This window comes from Canis aureus, chromosome 6 (genome assembly GCF_053574225.1).
Source record: "Canis aureus isolate CA01 chromosome 6, VMU_Caureus_v.1.0, whole genome shotgun sequence".
Lineage (NCBI taxonomy): Eukaryota > Metazoa > Chordata > Mammalia > Carnivora > Canidae > Canis > Canis aureus.
The window spans coordinates 33355717-33382338 of record NC_135616.1 but is presented as its reverse complement, the minus strand read 5'-3'; the positions used below and the strand labels follow the sequence as shown (position 1 = coordinate 33382338).

General features: G+C 35.9%; 1 protein-coding gene across 8 annotated transcripts in view; it reads left to right on the top strand.

Moving 5' to 3' along the window:
• The window catches only part of RIT2 (Ras like without CAAX 2), a 476484-nt gene that overhangs the window by 114691 nt on the left and 335171 nt on the right, over window positions 1–26622 (top strand). The window contains exons 3-4 of one of the 8 annotated variants that reach the window (XM_077900609.1): window positions 18991–19061; window positions 22109–22187. The exons of 5 other annotated variants lie outside the window; for them this stretch is intronic. In XM_077900609.1, coding sequence (XP_077756735.1) covers window positions 22178–22187 — 10 coding nt within the window. In that variant the 5' untranslated portion in view covers window positions 18991–19061; window positions 22109–22177. Of the gene's footprint in view, window positions 1–18990; window positions 19062–22066; window positions 22188–26622 lie in introns of all 8 variants that reach the window. 2 more of the 8 variants (XM_077900608.1, XM_077900611.1) reach the window with 2 other exon arrangements.

The following is a 26622-nucleotide window of genomic DNA, read 5'->3' as shown; positions in this document are numbered from 1 at the left end:
ATGCTGAAGGCAGCGCTAAACTGCTGAGCCACCCAGGCTGCCCTATCTAGGTAAATTTTGCCTCACCTTACTCAGAAAACAGAAATATAATGCCATTTTTTAAAAAATTCAATGTCCTAGGAAAAATGCTATATACTACTCTTCTGGACACTATTGTTTTAATCTCCAGTCCAGTCTAGTAAAGACTATGTAGGTAAATGCACTCAGACTTTGTGTAGGCTGTAGAAATAGGTAGGATGATAGCATAGGGGACACAATAGCTGTCAGATCACAAAGGACTTATTATGTTGCTCATGTTACAGTTTAAATCCAAAGATGTTACATGAATCATCACAGCCATAAAACTAGTTAGTGTTCAATACTGGATGAGAACTTGAGTCTCCTGACAATATACTATTCTCACTAAAAATGTAATAGACATAAAACAGATAGGATCTCAAGTTACAAAAGGCCGGACTTAAACTCAACATGAAAAAGTACTTCCCTGGGACAGAAGCTATCCAACTACAAAACATCACAGACAGAAGTGTTCAAGGGGATGCTTCGGCCATCTGGTCAGGGACAAGAGCAAAGAATTTCTGCCCCAACTGTGAGTTTGCACTTGATGCTGTTAGCTAGTGATAGATTGCTACTTTGGGGGTGTGATTCTATGATACACATGTAAATATGCAGAAGCAGAATTTTGCTTTCTCCATAGAAAGCTCTCTTATGGGTCATTCACCACCGCCTCCCACATCCCATACTTGAGCTTTCTCTGACAGTGTTTGTGAAGAAACAAAAATTATCGGTCATATAATAGCAGTATTTGAAGATTTTGGAAATGAGTCTCTTAAAAAGAAACAGCTAAATATTTGACATTGTTATCTCAGGGCAAAATAAGCCCCTGTGCATCTTAATAGATGATGCCCCAAGAGGGAGGAAATCACCCATGCTGACTGCTCACGGGGTAATAATATAGCTCTAGAGGCAGATGCCGTTCAAAACCAGGCTCTGAAATTCCTACACAGTGTGACTGCCGCAACTTAGTTAATATATGTGTGTCTGTGTGTATGTGTTCATGTGTCTGCATGTTGTGAAATTTTTCATGGAGAACATTTTAAGTACCGCTTCATAAATAATAACAAAATTTTAAATATGGAAATGCAATGTATTGGTGACTGTCAGTTATGCCTACACTCTCTGAAATTTGGAAATTAACTTTAGAGCTAGTGGAAAGAGTTGTAGACTCACTGCCAAAGAGCAGGACTCAAACCAGATGCCATTAATTATTAGGCATGCAACTTTGAGAAGATATTTTCATAATCCTAAGCCTACTCTTCATTTGGGAGATAAGGATAACATGAATTTATCAATGTTATGAGGTGGTTATGAGATATAAATAAAAAGTAAATGTATGATTGCTTTGAAAATTGAAGATTCTATGCAAATGTTATTTACTCTATATATGCATATGTCCACACATGCATCTCAGGACATGTTGGTATTTGTTTGGCAGAGCAGTCAGGAATTCACAGTGTGGAGTCAGACAGACACCTCTTTTGGATCTGGGCTCCCCCCCCACCCCCAGTTCTGTTCTCTACCAGCTGAGCACTGAGTTTGGTACCCTCCCTTGCTAAATAAGCTGCCTTGGTTTGTCCCAGAGAATTGATGAGAGGATTAAAATATACACTGTAGGTAAAGACCTTAAAATGCCTGGAAAGTATTAAGTACTTAAACAGTTATAATAATTTCTATTATCCCTCAAGAGAAAAAAAAAGTGCTAAGAACCCAGCTGAACCTTCACATGAGGTCTAAAAGCTCAGCAAGTTACTCAGAGTTGCAGTAAGACCAAAAGAGAGTCTACAGTGTAAACTGAATTTCTGAGAATTTCACTCATGCCCAGGACATCCTGGTTTCAGGAATCTTCCCTACCTTCCCCTGAAACATGTAGGGATATCCCTTCTTATACCTGCAAGGCTTGTCCCTTTATCTCCTACAGGGCTTTCATCAAATATTACCTTCTCTCTGAGACTGCCTCTGGCAACTGCCCCATCCCCAACCCTTGCTTAGACTTTAGGTGTCCTCTTGGCACTTACCATATCCAACAGAATTAGTATCATACCTTTGTTTCCCTATTGTCTACTTCTTATCACTATCTGGGGCAAGATTTTTTTTTTAAATTCTGTTCACTGCTGCTGTCTCCCAGACTTCACATATAGTAGATGTTCAAGAAACACGTGTTGACTGAATAAAACATATCAACATCAGGGAAGTTTATAACTGTGCAGCTCTAGTAGACAGGCATTTCATAAGCACCAAATGAACCGCAGAAATCATCCAACACATTTTGGGGACTGCCCTGTTTTTGCCAATATCCTATATATCTGGGTTTCACTCCTGTTTTAAGGTCTTTACTAGGAAGAAATAATATATTCTCAGAATTCAAATAATGTGATGTTGTAAGTACCCCGTTATAAAGCAGAGAAAATTGAATAGAACTTAGATATTATCACAAAAAAGGAACCATTCTAGGAATGCCAACAACACTCTAAAACCAGGTCTATGTGTTACTGTCCTTCATCTCAGCTTGTTTCTATTGAATTAGCTCCCCATGTTAAAATGATAAAAAATGATACTTGGTATTGCAGGATTTTGCAAATATCTTTTTATTCACTAAAGCCAGAGAGGAAATGAGCTTTGGATTCATACAAAATTCAATCATCTTCAAAAAGCCCATTTTTCTCTCTTTTCCTTTTTGTCTCGTGCAGTTTGAAAAAAGCTAGGGCATTTCTGCTCATTTGATGAGGCTGACAGAGTTCTTAGACAAAGTGGAAGGGGAGCAGAATGAACCTTTGTGCCAAGATGCAAAATGGCAGCAATTTTGAATGATGGTTGCAACTACAATTCCAATTATGATTAAATTATGCTGAAAATAATATGCATGTATATTTAGGCTGAGAAACAAGTAACATATTTAACCAAATTCCACAGGACCTGCATGTTTTAAATTGTATGCCTTAAGATAGAATTCAATTTAATTTTCTACAAAAGGCCAAACTGTAAAAGAAATATAAAATAGGTATATATTGAGCATGCTCAGGACTGGCTATATCTAAGTCTCTGACAGTTTCTGAACTAATTAAACATGAACATTTACAAAGGAGTCAATTTCTTGTCAAGAAATTCATTCATGGACACACAAAGAACGTGTCAGCAAACTTCTGTTACCATAATCTCTGTTCATAGCTCTTCATGAAAAGATACATTATTTTTTTGCTTGTATCATACATAGATTGGTGTGAAAGAATGGATTTCTTCATTGGTAATTGTGGGCATATTAAAAATAAAAGAGGCAGAGCTTTTTTTAAAAAAAAAAGATTTTATTTATTTATTTGAGAAGGAGAGTGAGCATGAGTAGGGGGAAGGGCAGAGGCAGAAGCAGACTCCCCATTGAGCAGGGCACCCCATGTGAGGCTTGATCCCAGGACCCTGATCATCACCTGAGTCAAAGGCGAAGGCAGATATTTGACCAACATTTAACCAACTGAGCCACCCAGGCACCCAGCATACCTGTGCTTTAACCAACAACCACAAAACTAAGAATGATAAATAATTTAAGACACATTTTGATACTATGTCTTTACAGAGGAACTTAAGACACAAAACAAATAAGGACAATGCACAGTCTGGATGGAATTCTAGTTTAGACAAATGATCTGTGAACGATATCTTATGAATTATTGGGGAAAAATTGAACAGAGTATGGATTTTAGATAAAATCAACATTTATTCAAGTGGAAATATGGAAATTATTAGCTGAAAAAGGTAAGATATGAAACAGTATGCACAATATGATCTCATTTTGGCTTAAAAGTATGAAAACAAGTTGGAGCAACATTTACTGGGTCCATCGGGACTGATGCTAAGCAAAGAGATGCTGGACTGTCATCTGTATGGGGAGATGGGGACACTAAATTCTCCCAATTATGCCGTCTCCCCTTTCTCCTCAGACAACTGGAATATGGCCTAATTGGATAGTCTTGTAGTTAAGTCTCACTTCTAGTTAGAAATAACAATTTACTTGGAGGTCACTTTTAAAATTCAGGTAGTTCTGATATCTGTTGAAACACACCAAAGGGAAGTGTGGGTGGCATAGTGCAGCGAGAAGAGGGAACTGGGGAGCCTAAGAGTTCTTAGAGGAGGCACCCAGCTTTATTCTTCTTATTCCCCAACAACAGCAAACTCCTAGTAGGTGCTCAGCAAATGCTAAATGAAAGAATAAGTGGATGTAAATAGACTTCCTCCCAGTTTTTTTTTCCCCTATCAGTGTCAATTCCATTAAGAGATTACGTACCTTGCGAGATATGTGAAGTTGCAAAAAGCTGGAGCAAATGAGATTCAGAATAAGCAGATGCAATGTAGAACAGAGATTTAAAAAAAAATTATTAATGAGAGATGCAGAGACACAGACAGAGGGAGAAGCAGGTTCCATGCAGGGAGCCCGACGTGGGACTCGATCCCAGGTCTCCAGGATCAGGCCCTCGCCGAAGGCAGCGCTAAACCGCTGAGCTGCCTGGGCTGCCTTAGCACAGAGATTTTTAAAAAGGGAAAGATTTGTGGAAGAAACCAGCATACGGGGAAATCTCCAATGTTCTGTGACCAAAAACTGGACCAGCAATTCATCGCAGCTGCTTGGCTGGAATTGATGCTAGCTTGTTAACTGACTGTTTTGTTTTTCACTGTAATATTAGGATTGTAATTTCCTGAAGACTTGATGGGCTTCTTCCCATTTATCTCGAAGAGTGACAGTTTATTTCCTTTATGCAATTCTGTATAGTCATTAAAGAGCTCAAAAGAACTCTTAGCCCTAAATGACTGACTGAATTTTTAATTCTGCCAACAATCTTGGGAGCAGATTGATCGGGAAAAAAGCTTTAGAAAATAGATTCCACCTCTGGAATTTTCTTGGTGAACTGCATAGAAATATAAATACCCACAATTAGAGCACCTAGAGCTATGAAGGAATATTCTGAAAACTGACAATTCTTTTGGCAATTGTCTGATTCAAGGGAGACTAAGTTTGTGAACAAAAAAGGAACAGGCTACACCAAAAACCTGTTGGGTTTTAAGTCCTAGACACATTTGACAGTCTGGGAAGCTAGCGCTCCTCCTCAGAACAATGCTTTCACACACAGAAAATAAAGGGCATGGAATTACAAAAAAAACCCAATTACATTGAAATTTACTTATCACAGCATTAATAAATGTGATACAGTAATGTAACTGCTTGTCTAATAGCACATTAAATAAGGTCAATCAGAAGGGAAAATAATTTCTAAGTAGTTATAATCATCAGCTATGTCTTGAGAAAGCTGTCCAACTCGCAGATGATTTGAGAATCACTGTCGTTTCTCTTCATGACAAAGTCACAGGTCCTGTTCATAGTACTCTAGGTGGTTGATTATATTCATAATGAAAGGAAATGCCTGTCAATTAGAGGTTAATTAAAAATAAAGATACCCTCTGTTTGTCCCATTCAAATTCACTGACCCCTACATGAGAATTTGGGATTTAATTGCATTTATTTTGGCCTCTCCAGGGATAATATTTATAGATAGTAGAGTTAACCTAAAATCTGAAACTCCAATAATTGGAGTTATCAAAGAAAAGACGGACTCCAAGGCATTTTTGAAGGAGAGGATCTTGAAGAATTTTACAGATACTTACTTCCAAATTTCAGAGGAACTGAGCCACTCAAGCAAGCCTCTGGATTAGAAATTCTCCTTCTTCACAGAAGCAATGGAATAAATCTACATGATTTCTATCATTCAGATAGAGGAATCCAGAAAATGATACTGAAAAAATAAACATTTCTCTTTGAAGTAATAAAAACCACAGAAAAGCTACTATTCGTGTGCATTTCTATGCTAGGTTGTTTCAGGGGCACATTTTATACACACGTGACAAGAAAGGGTTAATTACCAGCTCCTTTATAGGGATAAGGGGTGATAAAACTGGTTGTATATGGAAAATAAGCTGATAAATATAGAGCTGGCTTAGAATTGCAGGAAGCATGTGGACTGTTATAGCAATACCCAAATCTATGGGCAGACACTTAACTGACTGGATTACTGTTGTATTTCTCCCAGGAATCATCGTTCTGTAAAAGGGTTGCCCTGGTAATTTTCAACTGACTATACTCATTGTGTTGGAGAAATTCATTACATAATAGCTGATGCACTTAATGAACACTGTGGTAAACAGGCAAATCATGTTTTCATATAAATAACAAGATCAATAAAAGCTGCTTCTATTTCCCGTGCTGCATCACTTTGGTTAAAAATACACCCTGTGTGACCTGACAACAAATCTGCTTTTTTGGCCAGGCCATACTTTTCTTTCTAAAATGGCATACTATTGTTGGTATCCAGCACAGACTGGGGCACTCAGGGACTCACTGTAGTTTTACTGAGTTGAACCCAAATCATCACTCTTTTAATTATATTCTGCATTGATATAAATAAAGAATTTAGAGAGCCATGGCAAGATTGGCCTCTTGAAATGGTTCTGTGTGAAGAAAGAGACATTGTGCTTATAGCTTTCCTTTGTGTTCCTAAGCTTTCAGATCCTGGTGAAGTGATTGTTATCTATTGATTATCAATTTCTGCTACCTCCATATTATCTATTTGAGAGTGCAGTGTTATGCCTTCGTAAATACAGCCATGGGGAATTATTTCCTAAAGAGAACCTCTTTTTTTTCCCCCCTCAGAGAAAACTTCTAAAGGGAATAGGTACCTTCCTTATTTTCTAGCAATATACAATATTGCTATAAACATTCTTTCTCTGTCTAATCATTTAGCACATATATTTGAAGGGTACTCTATACAAGACTTTGTTCTAGCTCAGGGACCTATGGAATTAACATTTTAGAGGATACAGATATATTTACATATATATTTATACATATAAGCTTATACATATATAAGCATAAGTATTTAAATAATCTTATTTATATAGAATGAAGGTAATGGGTAGTGCTATGACAAATAAAAGACAAGAAAAGAGGGATAGAGAGTCATGGGAAGGTTATTATCCTATTGTGTTCAAATATGTCCTCTCAGAGGCAGTGTCACCTTGGACAGAGACCAGGAGGGAATGAGTGGGGAAATATGTATGAATATCTGTGTAAAGAATACTCCAGAAAGAGACTCAGTAAAGTGTAAGGTCACAAAGTTATCCGGGGGCAGATCAGAAAGTCCATGAAGGTCTTGATGAGGATTTTAGATTTTATATTAAGTGTAATAAGAAGGCATTGGGAGACTTGGAGTGAAGAAATTATATGATCTATATTTCCAAGTATAACTCTAATTGCTCCATGAACAATAGATGTAGGTGGGTAAGGGCAAAAGCAGAGAGGATGCTTAGATGGTGGAGACAAATTGAATCCAGCTGGGATTAAAGAGGAGGTGATATAACTGGTTGAATTTCCAAGTTAACAGAAATAACAGTATCTAGAACAAGCTGAATTTAGGGAAAGTTTGAAAGTTACATAATCATGCAGATTGGCACCAACACAGATCAAAGCTTCTGGTCTTCCTCCCTGAATCTCTCACTCTTCTCTTCTGAACTTTCAAAATAGGAGTTATAGTCACGTTAGTCAGTTACTACCTTACCAATCGTAATATGCCTTCTATTCCAAAATTTCTCCTGATGCCACTTTCACAGATGTCATCTCATAATTGCCAAACCAAATGATGACTGTTTAATGGCTTCTCAAGTGAGATTGTATAATTGACCACTGCTTTCTTCTGCAGCCTCTTGACTACTGTAACACCATGCATCCTGGTTCTCCATGAATCTCTCATTTTCTCACTCATCTCACTCATCAGCTAACCTTCTACCAAGATAATAAATATGAAATGCAAATGCTGGTGCTCTGCAGGGTTCGGCCATTAACTATAGCTCCTTCTACTACACATTTTCCCAGAAAGTCATATAATTGAGCAGTTATAGATGGATTCCATGGAACCAGATTTCTCGAGCTTCAGTCTAAGCACCAACCCTCCCTAGCTGTGTGACCTTGGGCCAGCTCACTTACAACTTACTCATCTGTAAAATGAACATTTTACCAGCACCTACTCCATGGACTTGTTGTGAGTTGTAAATGAAATAATTCATTTAAAGATCTTTGGAAACAGTCCAGCTCCTCCTTAATTGCTCAGTAAGTTATATCACTCAAGTTATATCACTCACCAAATTGTTCCACTGTGAACTTGTTGAATCTTACTGTATTTCTAGGCCATACTATTTCAGGCTTGCATATTCATCCCTCAGTAGAGTCTTTAATTGGGTTTCCCACAGGCCTTATACTCTCAACATGTCAGAAACTAAATTCATCATTTTCTCTTTAATGTGTTTTCTTCTTATTATATTTTCATTCTCAGTTGATAGTTATCTCTAACCTGGAAAACCAATATATCCTTGATTTGCTCCTTTCTATCACTCGCTGTGTAAAGTCAGTATCCTACTGATTTTATCTTCTACATATAATTTAATTCTTCTATTATCCATCTCTATCACGAATATTCTAGTCCAGGGACTCATCATCACTTTGAGTAACATTACAAGAGTCCTCTGTCTACCCTCTTTATTCTTTTCCCCAGAGTTATCTTATTTAAAGACCCAGTCAGCTATGTCATCCCCTGATTTCCCTGCTCTACTACCTCTCCATAGCCTAAATACAAAGCACCTTGGGACGCCTGGGTGGCTCAGCAGTTGGGTGCCTGCCTTTGGCTTAGGTTGTGATCCCGGGATCCGGGACTGAGTCCTGCATCAGGCTCCCTGCAAGGAGCCTGCTTCTGCCTCTGCTTATGTCACTGCCTCTCTCTCTCTCTCTCTCATGAATAAATAAATAAATCTTAAAAAAAAAAAAGAAGACAAAGCACCTTGATGCCAATTGACTATGAGCTGCTGTCAACCTTTCCAGTTTCATTCTCTAACATCTCCTGCCTCAAACTTTTCTCTTTGGCAGTGTTTTAAAGGAACATCTATTCATGCTGTTCTTTCTTCTTTAAATGCCCCACCCCTGCCCCTACACATACACTCATGCTCAAACTTAAACACAGTTTCAGTTCAGTATGGAACACTTAGCCTCATCATTTCATTTCCCTAGTCTCAAAGCTGGGTTAAAAAGCTCTTCTCTTTCAACCTCTCTATCGTTGCATCTCCATATTTTATTACTCTTATATGTCAAGAGGACTATTTCCTCAACTAGACCATGAGCTTTATGGCAGAACCAGGCATTCATCTTTGTTTCTTTAGCACCTAACACCGAGGTGGAATCTAGGGGCTTAGCTAAATGTTAGTTGACAGAATCCTTTAATGAACCAGTTACTTCGAAAGTTCCCCAGTGTCTCTTAAGATTAAATTCTCTAAAATATTTCTTTTAAAGTGCCAATATGATTGTGTTTTTAAACTCTACTGGGTCTATATCGACGATAAAACAGTGCCTCTAAAATTGAGGTTTACAAAAATAAAAAAATAAAATAAAATTGAGGTTTACAGATCTTTCCTATCAGGGTATGGCATTTCTCTATGAATTTTCTTTTTAATTGTGTGAATTCATTTAAATAGCAATTTATAAATCAATACAAGTATATTCTGGATCATTCTGGATGGCCACTTCGCAATTCAGACTTGCCACATCATTTCAGTGTATGTGCTTACATTTTAATGCAATGATGATGCATCAAGTGTTCACTTAGATAGCTGCCACTCAAGTTTAGTCCACCTGGAATCCATGTCTGTCATACTAAGTGTCTTTCTTTCTTTCTTTCTTTCTTTCTTTCTTTCTTTCTTTCCTTTCCTTTCTTTTCTCTTCTCTTCTTCTTTCTTCTTCTTCTTCTTCTTCTTCTTCTTCTTCTTCTTCTTCTTTTGAGATCCACAAGGTTATAAAATTGAGGAATATTGCTCTAAGTTAAAAATCTACTGTCTTACAATATAAGCAGTCTATTGATCTGAAAATAATTTTATAGTCTAAACACAAATGCTACCCACTTAAATGATGTTTCTTTGCTTTTCCTCAACTCCATGCTCTGGACTAGGCCATTACCTATATAAATGAAAGATTTTTCCACCTGCCATTTCTGCCTCTCTGAATTATATTTATTGCTTATTCTCTCACTCAAATGCTCTGTTTTCTATAAAACCTTCCATGACTGTATTAAGTTCAAATTACCTAGTTCTGCTTTCTTTTCCCCTTTCTTTCTGCTTACCACACAATTCTTAATAGCGTGTATACATACCTAATATTTTCCATTTTTAAGCCAAAGGTTGGGTGGGTGGGAATAGAAGTATTATTCATTTGAATCAATAAACCACTTCGATTACTGTTAAAGAACCTGTGTATGTACCAGTGGTTGAAGATATTTGCCTTACATCCCCAAAAGTTTACTGATTAGCAGCATTAACTGAAGGAAAGCATAGAGAAGTAAAAGCAAAACCAGAAATTTCATTTAAAATGAAATGAGTTACCATCCTGTGATTTATTTCACATGCTCAGAAAAGGTAAAAGTCAGGGGGGACAGAGGTCATGATGAAGAAACTCACTAAAACTTAATACCTCTCAATAAGATAAATCTATTTGAATTTTTATTGTGAGGATTAGAGAATATAAGAAAAATTTGGTGAAATTGTAGTGACATGTGGCCAATAAACTCATTAAGCATTAGAATTTAGTGCTCTGATTTCTAGAAAAGGATCCTTATTGAGACCATTGTTATTTCAGAACTTCATTGTAAAAGACATTTCTTTTAAAATATATCTTATGAACACAGAAGAAAAATTGCTTCAGCAATCATATTGCTCTGGTGTTCCTTAAATGTTTAGTGGAGACCTGCCTGGCATCTACTGATCCCAAGTACTGTGTTCTGTCTGAAATTATATTTCTTTATTTAATTCCCATGTTATCCTAAAGAAATGTGCATAGCTTAATAATAGGATGTGAAAGAGATTTCTCCCCTCCAAAATGTATATTACTTAGAGGTACTGCAGTCAGGGGAATAAGCTATTCACAAATAATAAATGCGCTTAACTTTCCTCAGAAAAGGCCATGCATTGCTCTAACTTTGAAACCTATGCTTAACAAATGTTTTTATTAGTTTATTATATATTCTAGTCTGTGACTTTACGGTAAATTGGGATTTCTGGAGTTGGGAAGATGCCAGTATTATCCCTGACTCAATCTATTTTCCTTCAACAAAATTTAGATTGGATTCCATTCATTTCTGTCCTGAAATTTGTGACCACCATATGAGGGTATCCATCCATTAAGTTAATAGACTTTATTGATAGAATGTTAGGGAAAGCATGAAATCTTATGTCTTCATCCACTACTTCCACTGATATGTCCCTAACCAAATCCAAAACATATATATATATATATATGTTTACAAATTTGTATATATACGTGTATATATATATACACATGTATATATATATGTTAAATTTGGGGATGCTTTTCATTTTAAGACATTGGAATTCTGAGGACTTGGCACCTGGGTGAGGGCTCACTCCCTCCTGTGATTTCCATGAATCACAATTCCCCTAATGGACATTTCCATCATCATTTCCATGGCCCACTTTTTATCTGTAGTCTAACATGCTTGGTTGTCTGTTTAGTAACAAAACTAAAGAAGTTTCTAATCCTTGATTTTAGTTTTAGTTTTAGTTTTCACTGTTTTAATTTTCTAAGCTGTCATTCAAGAATTATATTTTTTTCATTTTCATATTGACAGAAAAATCTATACCCTGAACAAAGGAAAATAACTTTGAATCAAAATTGAACTTTAAAGCCTTTGGATGGGATCATATTACCAAAAAGGGGGCTATAAAATTCTCCAATACAGTTTAAAATCAATTCCAAAAAAAAAAAAAAGCGGTAATAGAAATGACTTTTATCAAATGTGCCAGTGCCTTAGAGTTAGCAGTCCCCATTTCTTATAGAATTGGAAAGGTCCTGGTGGGTTTTGTATTTTAATTCCTGCATATAAAACAGAGGTTGGCTACTTCTTCAACCCCAAGGATGACCCCCAGAGTCAAGCAAGTCAGTCCATATTGTTCAAAGCTTCTTAAGCTAAAGGTGTAGACTCTGCTTTTAATGGCTGGGTGGGAATAAGAGTTCCAGACACACATATGGTGACTCTTATTTTAAACTATCCTCTTTTCCAATAGATTGATTATACAATATAATGATTTCATACTAAAATTTATAAAACGCAGTATCTCTTTTTTTACTCAAATCTAATATTTACTGAAAAAACAATTTAAAAGAAAGGCATGATTCCAGCCACAGTCTAATATTTATGGTTTTACTTAAATCTGCTGTTTTGTGATTGAAGCTTCTTGCTCTTGTTTTTACTCTTAAAGTAGACCTGTAATTGCTGCCCAAGCCATCTCTTCAGTATGTCCTTAGCTTAAGTGTGTCCCCAGCCTTTCCCTTTTAAAAATAACCACAAGTTTCTTTTTTTTTTTTTCTTAATAAGGTTCATTTATCTTGGCTGCCACACACTCTCTAAGTTATCCACATTACTTGGCTTAGGAAGACTTCATCTAATCAGTGCTTTATATGCCACTCTAGATGCCTATTTGCACGTCAGAATTGCTTTTTATTTCATGCACTGAGATGATACTGTATCACTAACACATAGGCATTCCACTCTGTCAAGTAAGATGAATATTTATCAAAAGTATATTTACTTTTCTCAGTACTGTTCTAGAAAGTCTAGGCTGTTGGGAGAGGATATTGAAACTAAGGACCTTAGTATTGTGGAGCTCACTGATTTACTGGTTCTCATGGGAACAAAGGGTGGCTTATCAAATCTCTGGGCATATTATGCAATTTGAAAATGCATATTCAATATTATAGTCCAATTTTATTTTCAATAGAATATTAGGATTCATAATTCCCATATTAAAAACTGCAAAAGATAAAGCTCAGCAAAACCTCTTCAGACATTGAGGATGGTAGATGATACTATAGTATGTTAGAGATATACAGAACATATAGAGGGAAAGGGAATTGATAGTCTTATTTTTAATTGGACCATCTTGAGGAATTTCCTCTTCTTTTTTAATTTAAAATTAATTAATTAACATAGACTGTATTAGTTTCAGATACAGAATTTAGTGATTCATCAGTTATATATGACACCCTGTGCTCATTACATTACATGCCCTCCTTAACATCCATCACCCAGTTACCCCATCCCCCCTTCCATCTCCCATCCAATAACTCTCAGTTTGTTTTCTATGACTAAGAGCCCCTTATAGTTTGTCTCCCTCTCTGATTTTGTCTTGTTTTATTTTCCCTCCCTTCCTCTTTACTTCTTTGTTTTGTTTCTTAAATCCCACATATGAAGGAAATAATATAATTGTCTTTTTTCTGATTGACTTATTTCACTTAGCATAATATCCTTTAGTTCCATCCACATCATTGCAAATGGCAAGATTTCATTTTTGATGGCTGAGTAATATTCCATGGTATACAGATATAGCACATCTTTTTTATTCATTAATTTATTGATGGGCATCTGGGCTATTTCTATAGTTTGGCTATTGTGGACATTACTGATAGAAACATTGGGGTGCAGGTAGCCATTTGGATCACTACATTTATATCCCTTGGGGTAAATTCCTAGTAGTGCAATTGCTGGATCCTAGAGTAGCTCTATTTTTAAATTTTTGAGGAATTTCCATACTGTTTTCCAGCATGGCAATACTAGCTGGCAGAGGAATTTCCTCTTCTGTATATTGAAATACCATGTATATAATCACTCTCAACTTTCCTGAAGGGATATTGAATAAGTTTCCACAATATATTGTATAGTAAAACTAATTTATAATTTGTATCAATCCATAATGGTATTAAATAACATACATAACCACAACCCTATGGTAATTTTTCCCAACCATATCCATAATATTTAAATAGCAATTTGTATAAAACATTTAAGACATGTTACCTTCCCTGTAGCATACAGGACTCTGACAAGAATCTGATCTCCCATGTTTATTATTTTTCTGTCATAGACAAAAAAGTCTTGGATTTTCTGTGAATAAGTTTATATATGGAACAAAAACTCTTGAGAGTCAAAACAATTGAGAAACAGCAGTCTATTTTGTGGAATATTCTTTCACATGAGTCTAATTAATAAAGTTGCAAAGTTATTATCATGAAAAAATAGTAAGGAAAGCCAAAATGTCTTAAGGAGTCAGGAAATAACCTATCATAAAAGAATTGTTAGTACTGATTTTGGAACCTGGCAAATTTGAGGTCAAATTCTGTCTCAGTCGTTTATTTATTATGTGATACTGTGCTGGTTATGGTATCTTGGATCCTCATTTTCCTCATATATAATGTGAGGATTACAATATCTGTTCAGAAGGATTACTATAATAATTCAAATGAGTGTGTGGTAAACACTTGCCATAGAGTATGCCATGCTCAACTATTTAGTTGCTATAATAACGATTTAGAAAGTCCTAGGTGTTTGTTCTCTACCATGTTCATCCATGTGTGAGAAATACTTTCCTCAGATTGGAGAAGTATGGGCACTCAGTTTTATATAAGGATGCAACTGAATAATGACTGATTTTGACTGATAATCTAACATGAGACTTTTTTCTTACCATATACAAGAGACATTCTGTGACCACTTTTTAGTTCATTTGCTTATTTTCTGCTAAATTACCTCGGGTGGACTTTATCCAATTAGTAGATGACCATATTTTTAAAGCTCACATGTTTATTAATCCTTTCCTCCATGGAGTTAGTGTTATTGGCATCAACCAAGTTATTGGATCTAGCTTTGTGAATGGAAGCTGTACCAAATACCCTCTAGAATAATACTGAGGGATATTGCCATTTCTCTCAGAGTCTCTTCTGATTCCTTTGCCAACCACTTGGGCACTCAAGTACAAGCACAATATAATCTGCTGGATTATTTTGGCATCATTATTACTATATTGCAGGATTTGAAATCAAGTGCCTCATTGAAAGAGATTAATGGCATTCAACATCCTCCCTGACTGGGGAGTTGTATCAGTCAAAGAAAGTGTTTGACTGTGGATACTGCATCCTATAAGGGACATAATATTGGATAGGCTATCAGGGTATAAGACTTAATTTGAGTCTGTTTTTCTTTGCTACCTTGGGCAATTCACAGATCCTCTATGAACTCTGATTTCTGATTCAGGGAGTTGGAATACTGTTCTCTGTATTCTCCAACTCTAAAATTCTATTGTTCTCTGAAAAGTACCTCTCAATATTTCCTTTCAAATGATTTATTTATTTAAAACTCTATATTGTCATGGATAAAGTTCAGTTATCAAAGGAAATAAAGACTGTGTCTTAAGCCTGACTATCCCTGATGTTAACATCCTAAAACTCGCCTCAGAGGCAGATGACCTGTAGTTTACTTCCCACTTGGTGTAAATATCTAAATACCGTTCCGACTCTGGGGCATTTCTTGAAATCAGAGGTTGTCCAGAGTGTGCCAATTAATCCATAAACATGTTAAAAGCTAAAGGCAGGGGGAAAAAAGCTAAAGGCAGGGCATGGTGCCATCCACCCTCTGGGATAAAAGACAAAGGTGTGTGTGGTCTCTGTCTCTATAAGAAGCTCACAGGATAGCTGGAGAAATTACACATGTCTTGCGGCAATAGAGGAATTTAGGTTAGTAAGTAGTCAAAGTGATTTGAGTCCAATAAGTTTTTATAGAAGTTCAAAGGGGTTAGAATAACTGTGTATTAGTTTTAAAAATCTCCATGTAAGTATAAAAATTGATTTAGGTGAGAGGACAATGGACTCACTTCTGTTTATCTTATTTCTAGCTCAGTGATATTTCATAGCGAAATTTCTGGTATATATATCTAGTCTGTGATAATTCCTATTATATCCTGATATTGCTCAAGCTTGAACTTGTGTCAAATCCTTGTAATTTGGTGGCATGACTCAAATGAGACTAGCATATTGCTTATTTTGAATAGCTATTATGAATATGAATATGATTGGATCCTTCCACATGCTACCTGTTTGATCTTAGATAATTTATTAAAGTTTTTGAAACTCACTATCAACAACTATAGAACAAGGGAACAATAATAACTACGTAATAGTGTCATTAGGCAGGTAAATGAGATGATACATATGAAATCCTTGTGAGACATTTGCACATTGTATGTGCTCAATAAATACTATATATTATTCTTATTATCTTAAATTTCATAGCATCCTTCTTTGGAAAAATATAGAGGAAATTTTATTCCCTCATTCCTCAAGGTTACAGCCCCTGTGAAAACTTTCCTTTGTTTGAGGTCAGCAGAGATGGAAAACCATGTTGAATATTGGGAGCAAGTGATTCCCAAAGAGAAGACAGGGAACAGTGTTAGTTATAGGCTCAAAACTGTAGTGTATTTAAAAATGAAAGAGCATCTTTTATAAACTGTGATTTTCTATGACAGTGTGATTCTTATGTGTGTGTCCTACACACTCACATACACAGACACAGATACATCACATATTTTTAGTATAATTGAGCAGTGCATTCATACTTTAATGTTCATACAAATAACCCAGGGATCTTGTTAAAATGTAATCTAATCCAGTAGGTCTGGGGTGTAGCCTTAGTATCTGCATTTCTAACATGGTTCCTGAAGAATCCAAAGTCGAATCACTGTTTGAATAGCAAGGTAATGTAGAATTTTAATTTCTGAGTCATAATTCACAGCTGAGCCTCTCATGTTGGCCACATATTTCTGCAGATCCAAAGGTAATTTTTGGGTCACTGTATATTCAAGTAGTTATTTTTATCTAATATGTGTATTCACATATATATAAATGCCTCAATATGACTATAAACAAAGTTACATCCAGACTATGATTCTAAACTATCTAGGACAGCAGTGAAGTACTTGGCTTCTAAGCCATCGCCTAGTTCCTTTTTTTTTTTCATTTTAATTACCACTTTTACTTAGATATAATAAACTGACCAGATGCCATGCTAAAAAGAAAATCTTCCCGATACAGTTTAATTAGCTTAGTTTGTTCATTGTGTGTTGCCTCTTCTCATATAGATCCAGAAGGTCCAATATTGTATTCTGTGTTGCCAGCAGGACACACCAAAATCCTCCTAAGGATATTTGGCTTCTGATCTAATTTTAATTTCTTGGCCAAGACCATTTGCTGCATCTGGCTTTGCTTTAGATGATATACAAAAGAGGAAGTGCCAATCCTTTGGAGGTTAGCTCCATTGCTAGAGAAAATATCAACATCTGCTGTTCCATGATTGTTTGATGTTCTTGGATGGAGTGTGGCAAATTGAAGAATGCTATCACCAAATCTTAAACCCAAACTAAAATGCCTTTTGCTTTTCACACTAACTAACTATTCAAACCCTTGCAAGGGAAGGGTTTAATGCACACACATGTGATGAATCCCCACCAAAACCCATTCAAAATGATCCATGCTTAATACTCCCATATCCTTTACATTATTGAGAATGTGTTGAAACATGAGATTCATAAATGCCTAACTTTAATAGAGGCTTGCCCTTTCTCAATGCGAGGTAATATCAAGAAAGTGTGTGGTGCTATTTGGAAAGAAAATCCTGGAGATGAGGTTGACAGGTTTATGGCACTGGCCTTGTCTTATTTGCAGTAACTCATTTTATATATAGTACTTCACATTGGGAAAGCCAAGGGCTAGAGCCTTCTCTGATTTAACTCAAACAATAAGTAAGATTGTGGTATCAAAGAAGGCAGAAAATAGGTCTGCTGATTAGAACAATATATTAGGGGACAAGAAGAGGCAAAAAAATCAGGATACAATAAATATGAATAAACATTTCATTCTGTTAGTGATCCTCCCTGCCTTAATAAGTGGATAGCACAATGTACTATACCCAGAAATAGTCTTTACTGGCACCTCACATTTATATAACACTCTGAGATGGTTAAACTTGCTTATCTAACTTACACCATAAGAACAAGAACAAAGAACTTTCTTTGTTGCTTGCTTCCCTGCTTGCTTGCTTTAGTTCTTGCTTTCCTTCTTTTTTTATGAACTCAGACCATGGAAAAGCAAAATTCCATGCATATATTTAAATAAAAGTATATTTTGACATCTAGTAAGAGAAGACAAGAATAATGGAAGAGGGAGTTTGCTTTGTTTGCTGAAGGTAACTCAAAGATTAACAGTTTTGTTCAGTGAAAAGCTATTGTCCTGGTCATTCCTCCTGGCAAGGCCTGGGGGACCCATGATGGCAGAGGTCCTTACTGATGCCCAGAGCAATTTGCACACATTCAGAGCCTACAATCTGTCTTCTGAGACTCCATAGGGTTTGAGTTCCCTAGCGTAGGGTTTTAGAAATCCAAATTCTTTACTACCTTCCTGATTTATTTCTTCAATATGTTCAAAGTGTAATAAAACAGCTGTCAAGTGCCAAGTTCTTGTTTCATAAGTGCTACCGCTTACACTGTCCCTATTGGTCATTTCTCAACCTAAAATATGAAGGGTGATCGAGTTACCTTTAAACCACAGCTTCTGTAAGTATATATTTCCCTGGGAGAAAACAGCTCTGGGAAGCTTCCCAATAATCTTTTGCAATAAATGTTTATTAACTTTGATGACAGTGTCTGCACAGTCTTGGGAGGAATATTACTTTTGTTGGTTTTCACATTCAGTGTGCTGGGGTATTGATGGATTTTGCAGTGATAGCTTAGCTTTACCCAGAGCTTGAATCATCCTTTAGCATCCTAGACTTTGTCTTTACCAGGAACTTCTAAAAGTGTAAATCTCTCTTGTACCATTAAATATATCATTGTACAAGACACTCCTAGTCAGCTCTGGCTCCTCTAGGTGTGATACTGATGACCAGTTATTGAGTGTACACTATGAGTAGATGCACACTTGTTATTGAGAATGACGTCATTTAATTCTGATTTTACAAACAGGACTGGACTCTGCCTCTGCATGAACATACACCAAGGAAGCCAATACTATTCAGAGAACAGCTGAGAGCTAAGTACAGTATCCACATAATTGGATCCTAATGATATCACTAACCCAAAACCTTTAAAGACCTGTTTGCCAAAAGCTACAGTATCTGCCTACCCCTTGGTCATTTGTTTTCCTTCTCTACGTTTACTTCCTTGCTTAGTAGACCCATGGTTTCCCATTGGTTGAACTTTTATGTTCCTTTGTATCCAAATTCTTCCCTCTTAAGCTAACAGCGTGCACAAAACTCCCAAATCAGTCCTATAATAGTGCTCCTGTTACTAGACAATATCATCTATTCCGTGTGAGAACTGGACTTCCACTTTGTGCTATATTTTAAATTACATCATTTTCCTCAAACACGGTGAAGAATATTTTTTTTTTTTGTCTGTGACTTTAAAAAGGAGTTACTAAAGGAAATACCAAGAAAAAAAAAAGTAGCATCCTCCCTGTTGTGGATAAGGTTGACATTATTACTTAATAATTTTTTATTATTTTCTGGAGAACTTGAAGAACATCATGTTCTGACCTTGAGGTAGATAACTTGAAGTTGAAAACTGACCTAACTTAACTTCTTCTAATTCAGCCACAAGCATAATTTCTGTCTTGGTTTCTTAGTGTTGTTTCATCTTTTTTTTTTTTTTTTTTCATCACCAGGCATCCATCAGGCACTATCAGAGGACATGGCCCTGGGTGAGGCCCCACACAAAGGGGATTATACTGCTCACCCAGGTTTTCTCCATAAGGAGAATATGCCTATATCTTTCTATTTTTTAGTTTATTTGCATGAATAATCAAGCAGCTATCCTAATTTATTGGGCTGCCCTTTTCTCATAAACACAGTATTATTGTAGTTCAGGAGGCACAGCAAATGCACCATCAGAATCAGCTGAAGAAATTGTTATAATAATAATATATAAGCCCCTGGCTGATTCCAAGGTCTGGAGGGATACCCATGAACAGATGCATTCAAAAGCAACCAAGGTGAATTCAAGGCACAACTAGATTTAATAACCAGAGAGTGGATAAAAAAATATCAATAGATCGAAAGCCACAAATATCACCATGGGAGCATCTCTACAGAATCAAGATCTTCTTTGCTTTTCAGATTTAAAAACAAACTTTTATGAGTATACCATGGGATTAATAAATCCTGAGACTAATTCACTCTAATCAAATTTTTTTATATAAAATAGAGAGTAATTTAAGAACCAGAATAGCTAATTTACAATGAGAATTATGCTTTTTCAAATGACCAGAAACATATTTTCTGTTATTCCAGGAAGCCCTTCTATTATCAAGATACCAAGTAAACAGAATAGGAAAACAAATAGTTTTTAAAAATTGAAACAGAGTATAAGAAATTGAGGAAGGCTGTGGAAAATTTTACCCAGATTATTTTAAGAGTCTGTCTTCCTGATGATTAAAATACTCGTTTTCCATATATCATTTATATCTCCTTAGACATTAGAACCCTGGCATGTGATTACTCTTCAATTAATTTTCTTGATTCCATATGGACCCTCCTTTTTATTACAGATGGTCTCTGACTTATGATAGTCTGACTTATGATTTTTTGACTTTACAATGTACAAAAGTGATATTCAGTAGAAACTGTACTATGAGTTTTGAATTTTGGTCTTTTCCTGGGCTAGTGATATGTGGTACGATACCCCAGTGATACAGGTTACAGGCAGCGAATCACAGCTCCCAGTGGGTCAGGCAATCACAAGGGTAAACAATCTATACACTTACAACCATTCTGTATCCATACAACCATTCTGTTTTTTCACTTTAAGTACAGTACTTAATAGATTGCATGAGATAGCAATTTTATTATAAAATAGGCTTTGTGTTAGATGGTTTTGCCCAGCTGCAGGATAATGCAAGTGTTCTGAGTAGTTTTAAGATAGGCTGTGCTAAACTATGATGATTATAGGTTAGACATATTAAATACATTTTCAACCTATCTTTTCAACTTACATTGGGTTTATCAGACTGTAATACCATCTCAAGTTGAGGAAGATATCCCTTTTTTTTACTTTTTTAACGTGTTACTCGACATCATCCAATTTAGCTCCCAGGAGTTACAGATTAGTCTTCTTTCTGAGATACAGCAATCTTTCTAATCTTATTTGTAACACATTTATAAATTGCCTCAAAGGGACACTTGGATCTCATTCTGGAATTCTCTGTGTGCTCAACTGGGTGATGTCATTATTTTGTCTACTGTCAGGTCATCCATTTTTTTTTCAGGGGGCATATCTGAATATTGACCCAGCTGCACACTTCATCCTTGCCACCTTTGCCATCATAGACAGATATTTAGAGGGATACTGACTAGAATTTGGAGGTGGAGGCATAGAAAAACTAACTTTCAACAAAGGGCTGACCATAACTTGTCCTCTCCTGGTATAGAATTGCAAATAAAGAGTTCCACATACTTGATGTATATGCCAGGTGCTCTGCTGAGGGCACTTTTAAATATCAGAGTATCTTAAAGGGAGTCATGATAGAAAATGATGGAACAAATTCCAAAATATATTTAAATTATTGTATTATAGACAAATATGAGTAAAACAAGTACTCAGATTCTGAGGTAGATTATATTGATAACTTCTTCTATTAAATAGATGTCAGATCCAATGAGGAGATTTCTCCTCCAAGGAGCTTCTTTCCGTATGGTAGCATAAAACAAGGCTTGATTATTTACAATGGTTTAAACTCAAAGTAGTTTAGTGCTCTACAAATGTATGTCAATATTTGATAACACCCTTTTTCTCCTCACTATCTTTCAAAACAGCTAATATATTAAATAATGAAATCAGTAAGTATTTATGAGACACAGGACTACTTTTTGATAAAAAGAGCAAGATAAAAAGGTTGAATTGCTGTTCCCCTTCCGTGTTTCAGTAAAATAATGAATGATAACAACAAATATTATATATCTAGTTTCTACCATGTGTGAGCTAATAAGCTTAATCTTTCCCCATCATCCCATCTAATCCTCAAAAACAATTCTATATCCATAAGGACACTTTTGCTGTTTAAAGAAATTAAGGTGCTTTCCCATAGGTGTATAATGATGAACAGAGTGATTCAAAGTGTGGGCTCAGATTCAAGTCCAGTTGTGGCTCCCGTTCCATGATCTTGGGTAAGTTACCCAACTTCCCTGTGCTTCAATGTTCTTATTTTAAAGTGAGGATAGTTTTAGTACCACGGCTTAGGGATTTTGCTCACAATTCTACCTGTAATAAGGTGTGTGAAATCTTTGACAGAAAACATAGAAAGTATTTAATAAGTGAAGCCACACAGTTAGTGTGCAGCAGCATTGTTACCCCCCTGACTTCAAAGCCCACAACCACTATACTCAGGCCATGGGTGAGGGGAGGAAGAACACACCAGGCAGCACAGGATTCAAATCCAGCTCCTTACTGAAAGATGCCTTGGCAAGTTATTTGAACCTCTCTTTGAACCTTGTATTTAATTATCCACAAATACTAATATCTATCCAATAATACTATTGAAAGTTGGGAAAACATACAATGTGTCTGCAACTGGCAAGCAAGGTCTAACTTATTCCCGGTTCACTGCTAAAGCCACTTACCTCTCCCCCCTCACTCCTTCATAGGCTACTTGGGGAAACAGACATGGATAATTGAAGAAAGTGGGAAAGGAGACAGAGAATAAATGCTTAAGGTATTTAGAATTACCGAAGACTGGAAGGATCAGGGAAGTTCTCAGAGACTAGGAAAAAACAGAGCTAAATGTTGAGTTTAGAACAGAGAAGGAAATAGGCACATAAGAGACATGGCTGGAGCCAAACCACAGGTGTGGAGTTCACAGTTTTATGTTCAAATTCAATCTATCACATTAGGAAGGATTTTTGAGCATCAAACCAGAAAGTTTGGAATTGATTCAATATGCAATGAGTTTTACATGGGGGATTTATGATAAACCCTATGTATGATTCAAGTAGTTCAAGTTAGGAAATATTATCATCTGTTTTCAAATTAGATTTTATATCATAAGAATCACCATGAACATTGTAATAGAAACAAATAAGTCCAATTAATAAATCACTCCTATACATAGCTCTTCATTCTTTACGCAGTCCTAATTAAATGTCTTAGAGCACCCATATTTTTATAATGATTCAGGTTCATATATTTTTCACATATATCAATGGTACTATTTCACTTTTTAATTATACATGTAATAAAAGTTAATGCAATAATTAAGGGTTGACATAGTAAGAAGGAAAAATGACTTGATTGTTATTTATTAGTCATTGTTGAACAGAAGGACAATGGCAGCAAAGGGAGAAAAAGCTTAGGAGGGATTCATGGTAGGCTATTCAGGAGGCTATTATCTGGCAATAGTTGGTTTGTAAAACTTTGGAAGAGCCCTGAATCCCCCGTCTACCTCTAGGTTATACAGGATATGAGCAGTGTTGTGATCATACAAGATGCCATACAAAAAGATTAGGATAGAGTGGGAAGGAAACAAAGCTCTAAATTGAAAAAGTACCAATTTTGTCTGGGTAAAGGTGACTGAAAGGTATCCATAAACACATTAAAGACTTAAAAATTGAACATTTCTTTTGCATTTCTGATTTCCTGTTTTGTGGGTTAATTATTAGACAAGTCTCATATTTCTTTGAGTTAATGAGCTACTTCAAAGCAAGAGCAATACATATAACAAATACTTAAATGATATTTTTTCAATGATTCATAGACTAGTGATTAGCATACAGTTAACACTAAAGTTTTTTCTTAGTTTTTCTTTTTTTTTTTTGTAAATTGAGTTATAATATTATTTGAAAAATGAGGAATTTTCTTATGATTTCTAGATTCATGTCCAAGTTTTTGATGGATGTCTTCCATTATAAATTCACAGGAACCTTGAACTGAACCTATCCTATATGGAAATCCATCCTCTTTTTCTACCTTTTCCCTCTCCTGTGACCTCCCAACAAAGGGTACCACATCATTCACCTAGAAAAATAACTACCTTTCACATCTCATACATTTAATCAGTCTCTAATTTCCAGCAAATTATCTTCCTGTAATTTTTATCAATTCCATTCTTCCCTTCCCATCTTCGCTGCTGGAGTCTTGTGTCAAGCCTTCATTTTTTCTTACTTTGCTTTCCCACAGCAGTTTCCTAACAGGCATCCTTGCACCCAGTAAGTCCACTTCATATCTATTGCTTCATTTTTGCTATGGGTTTTGTTTTCAATATGCAATTTAGAATATGTCACTTCCCTCTAAAAATATCATTTCATGATTACCCATTGCTTTCTAATGTTTAGCATGGCATAATGGGCCCTTGGTAATATGACCATGGCTTTTCTCTCTATCCTCCATCTGGCTCTTCCATACCCTGGGCTCTATACTGGAGGACTAGAAATTCCTAAATGTAGCATGTTGCCTGAGCCTTTGGAACTCCTGAGCATGCTGTTTCCTTTGCTTGGAAGTCTCTACTAGTTCCTACTCTATACACATTATTAACACATATTCACCATTCAAGATTCAGGTTTCCCCTTCCCATCAGAAAAATAATTACTCACCTCTGAGATGATATTGTATGTCTCTCTTCCTCGCCTAAATAAGAACTTGTGATTAACTATCATAACATTTAGTGTCCTTTACTCTGCTGTGAATTCCTCGAAGAGTTTACCTATTTCAACTCTGTGTTCCCAAAACTTAACAGAGTACCTAAGTGTAGTGTAATTGTTTGTTAAATAAAAGTATAGAAGAACAAAAATTAGCAATATATCTAGTATGGCCCTTGTGGATTAGCACTAAAGAAATTGAATGAGAGCTGTTACTGTGATTTGTCTGTATTAATGAGCTAGCATTAGCCATTCTGAGAACTCCGCTCTCTTGACACTATTACTCAATGATCTTTCTATCAAATCCTGGACAATTTCCAGGTAGTTCTTACTGTGTCACTGTTTATAGAGGGAAGTGCAGCCTGTCTTTGAGATTTCACGTGCCAGTGCTCGCTATCCTCATGAATATCAATGCCAGTTTGCTGGTTATTTCTTCTTAATTCACTTACCTTTTGCTCCAGAGAGTTGGATGCTATACTAGTAGTGTTGCAATTTATATACTGAGAAGAGCAAATAACAGAAAATAACCCTAACCAAGTAAGCAGGGTTGGTTGCGCATATTCTAGGCGCACACAGTTGTTTTTTTTTTTTCATTTTAGTGTAATCTGATTGAAACAATGTTAGAAACCAGTGCATTGATTATATTCTCTTCTACTAACTCATTAATTCAACAACAACAACAAAAATAAATGAACAACAGGCATTCCCAAGATAATACAAGGACTATGAAACATAGTGTACTCATAAAAGCAAAACACCAGTTGATTGAAATATTATATTTCAAACAGATGGGATAGTATCATATGAACATATGTGAGTCATAGTTTACAAAAACATTGTATTCTAACTAATTTGACCCTTAGATCACAATGCAATATTGGAAAAGAGAAATCGTATAAATCATTCCACATAAAAGAGTTTTAAAAATCTTGATAAATAATGGTCACTGAGAGTTTAGAATTGCCCACTCACAAGTTTAAGTTCTTTATATGTATTACTTTTTATAGCAACCCATTATACATATTATTAATAACCTTGCTTTACAAATGAGACAACTGAGAAACCAAAGAAAATATTTCCTGACTCTCTCAAAGACAGAAACATGTATATACCAGAGTCAAGACTCAAATCCAGAAAATGTCTCAATCCTCTAATACTTCTTAACTATTCCACCACACTGAGAGTTGAGTTTAATATTACAACCTAAACATCCATCTCTTTGAATTATTGGTTTCAAAAGATTTGATGTATTCATCTATTATCAGTGGCAAATCAGTCACCAGTCTTTACCAAACACCTACTACCTTTAGAATCACATTTAATAATGGATAAAACCAATATGGTTACAAAAGAAAAATAGGATCCTTATCCCTGACCTAGGTTAGCTTTGAATTTAACTTGACATCTAGTAGAAGAAGACACTAATTGATGTGATATAATGGTAGTTAAAATACCTGGGCTAGGAGTCAGAAAATCTCTCAGTTTAATGGTTTAAGCCCCAGCACAACACACTGTGTGAAGGCAGGATCCTTTGGTGATTCCAAAGGTGACTTAAATTTCCCTGGGTCAACCTCCATCAGTAGCTACTTCACTGGTCTCAGTTTTGCGATCAGTTCCTAAGGCTGCCATCATCCATAGGCAACTAGCTTCCATTTCAGGGTGGGTCTACACAGTAGAATGCCCCAGCATTTTATATATAACATAGTTTCAGTAAAGAAAAGGAACAACAGAATGGAATTTCAACACAAAGCTAAAACAAGCTTCAAATTTAACTTCTGTCATAAAGTAGCCTCAAATTTTCTAGCCATAACCCACTGCAGTGTTTCTCCCTGGCATGTACCCTCTCTCTGGGAGAAATCAAAGAAATCATTTCAGAAGAAGACTTTAAAAAAAACAAGTATTGATTTTTAATAAGCCCCTGGTTTTAGACTTTGTCAGAGTAATCTCTTCCTTTTTTCTTCATATTTCACTT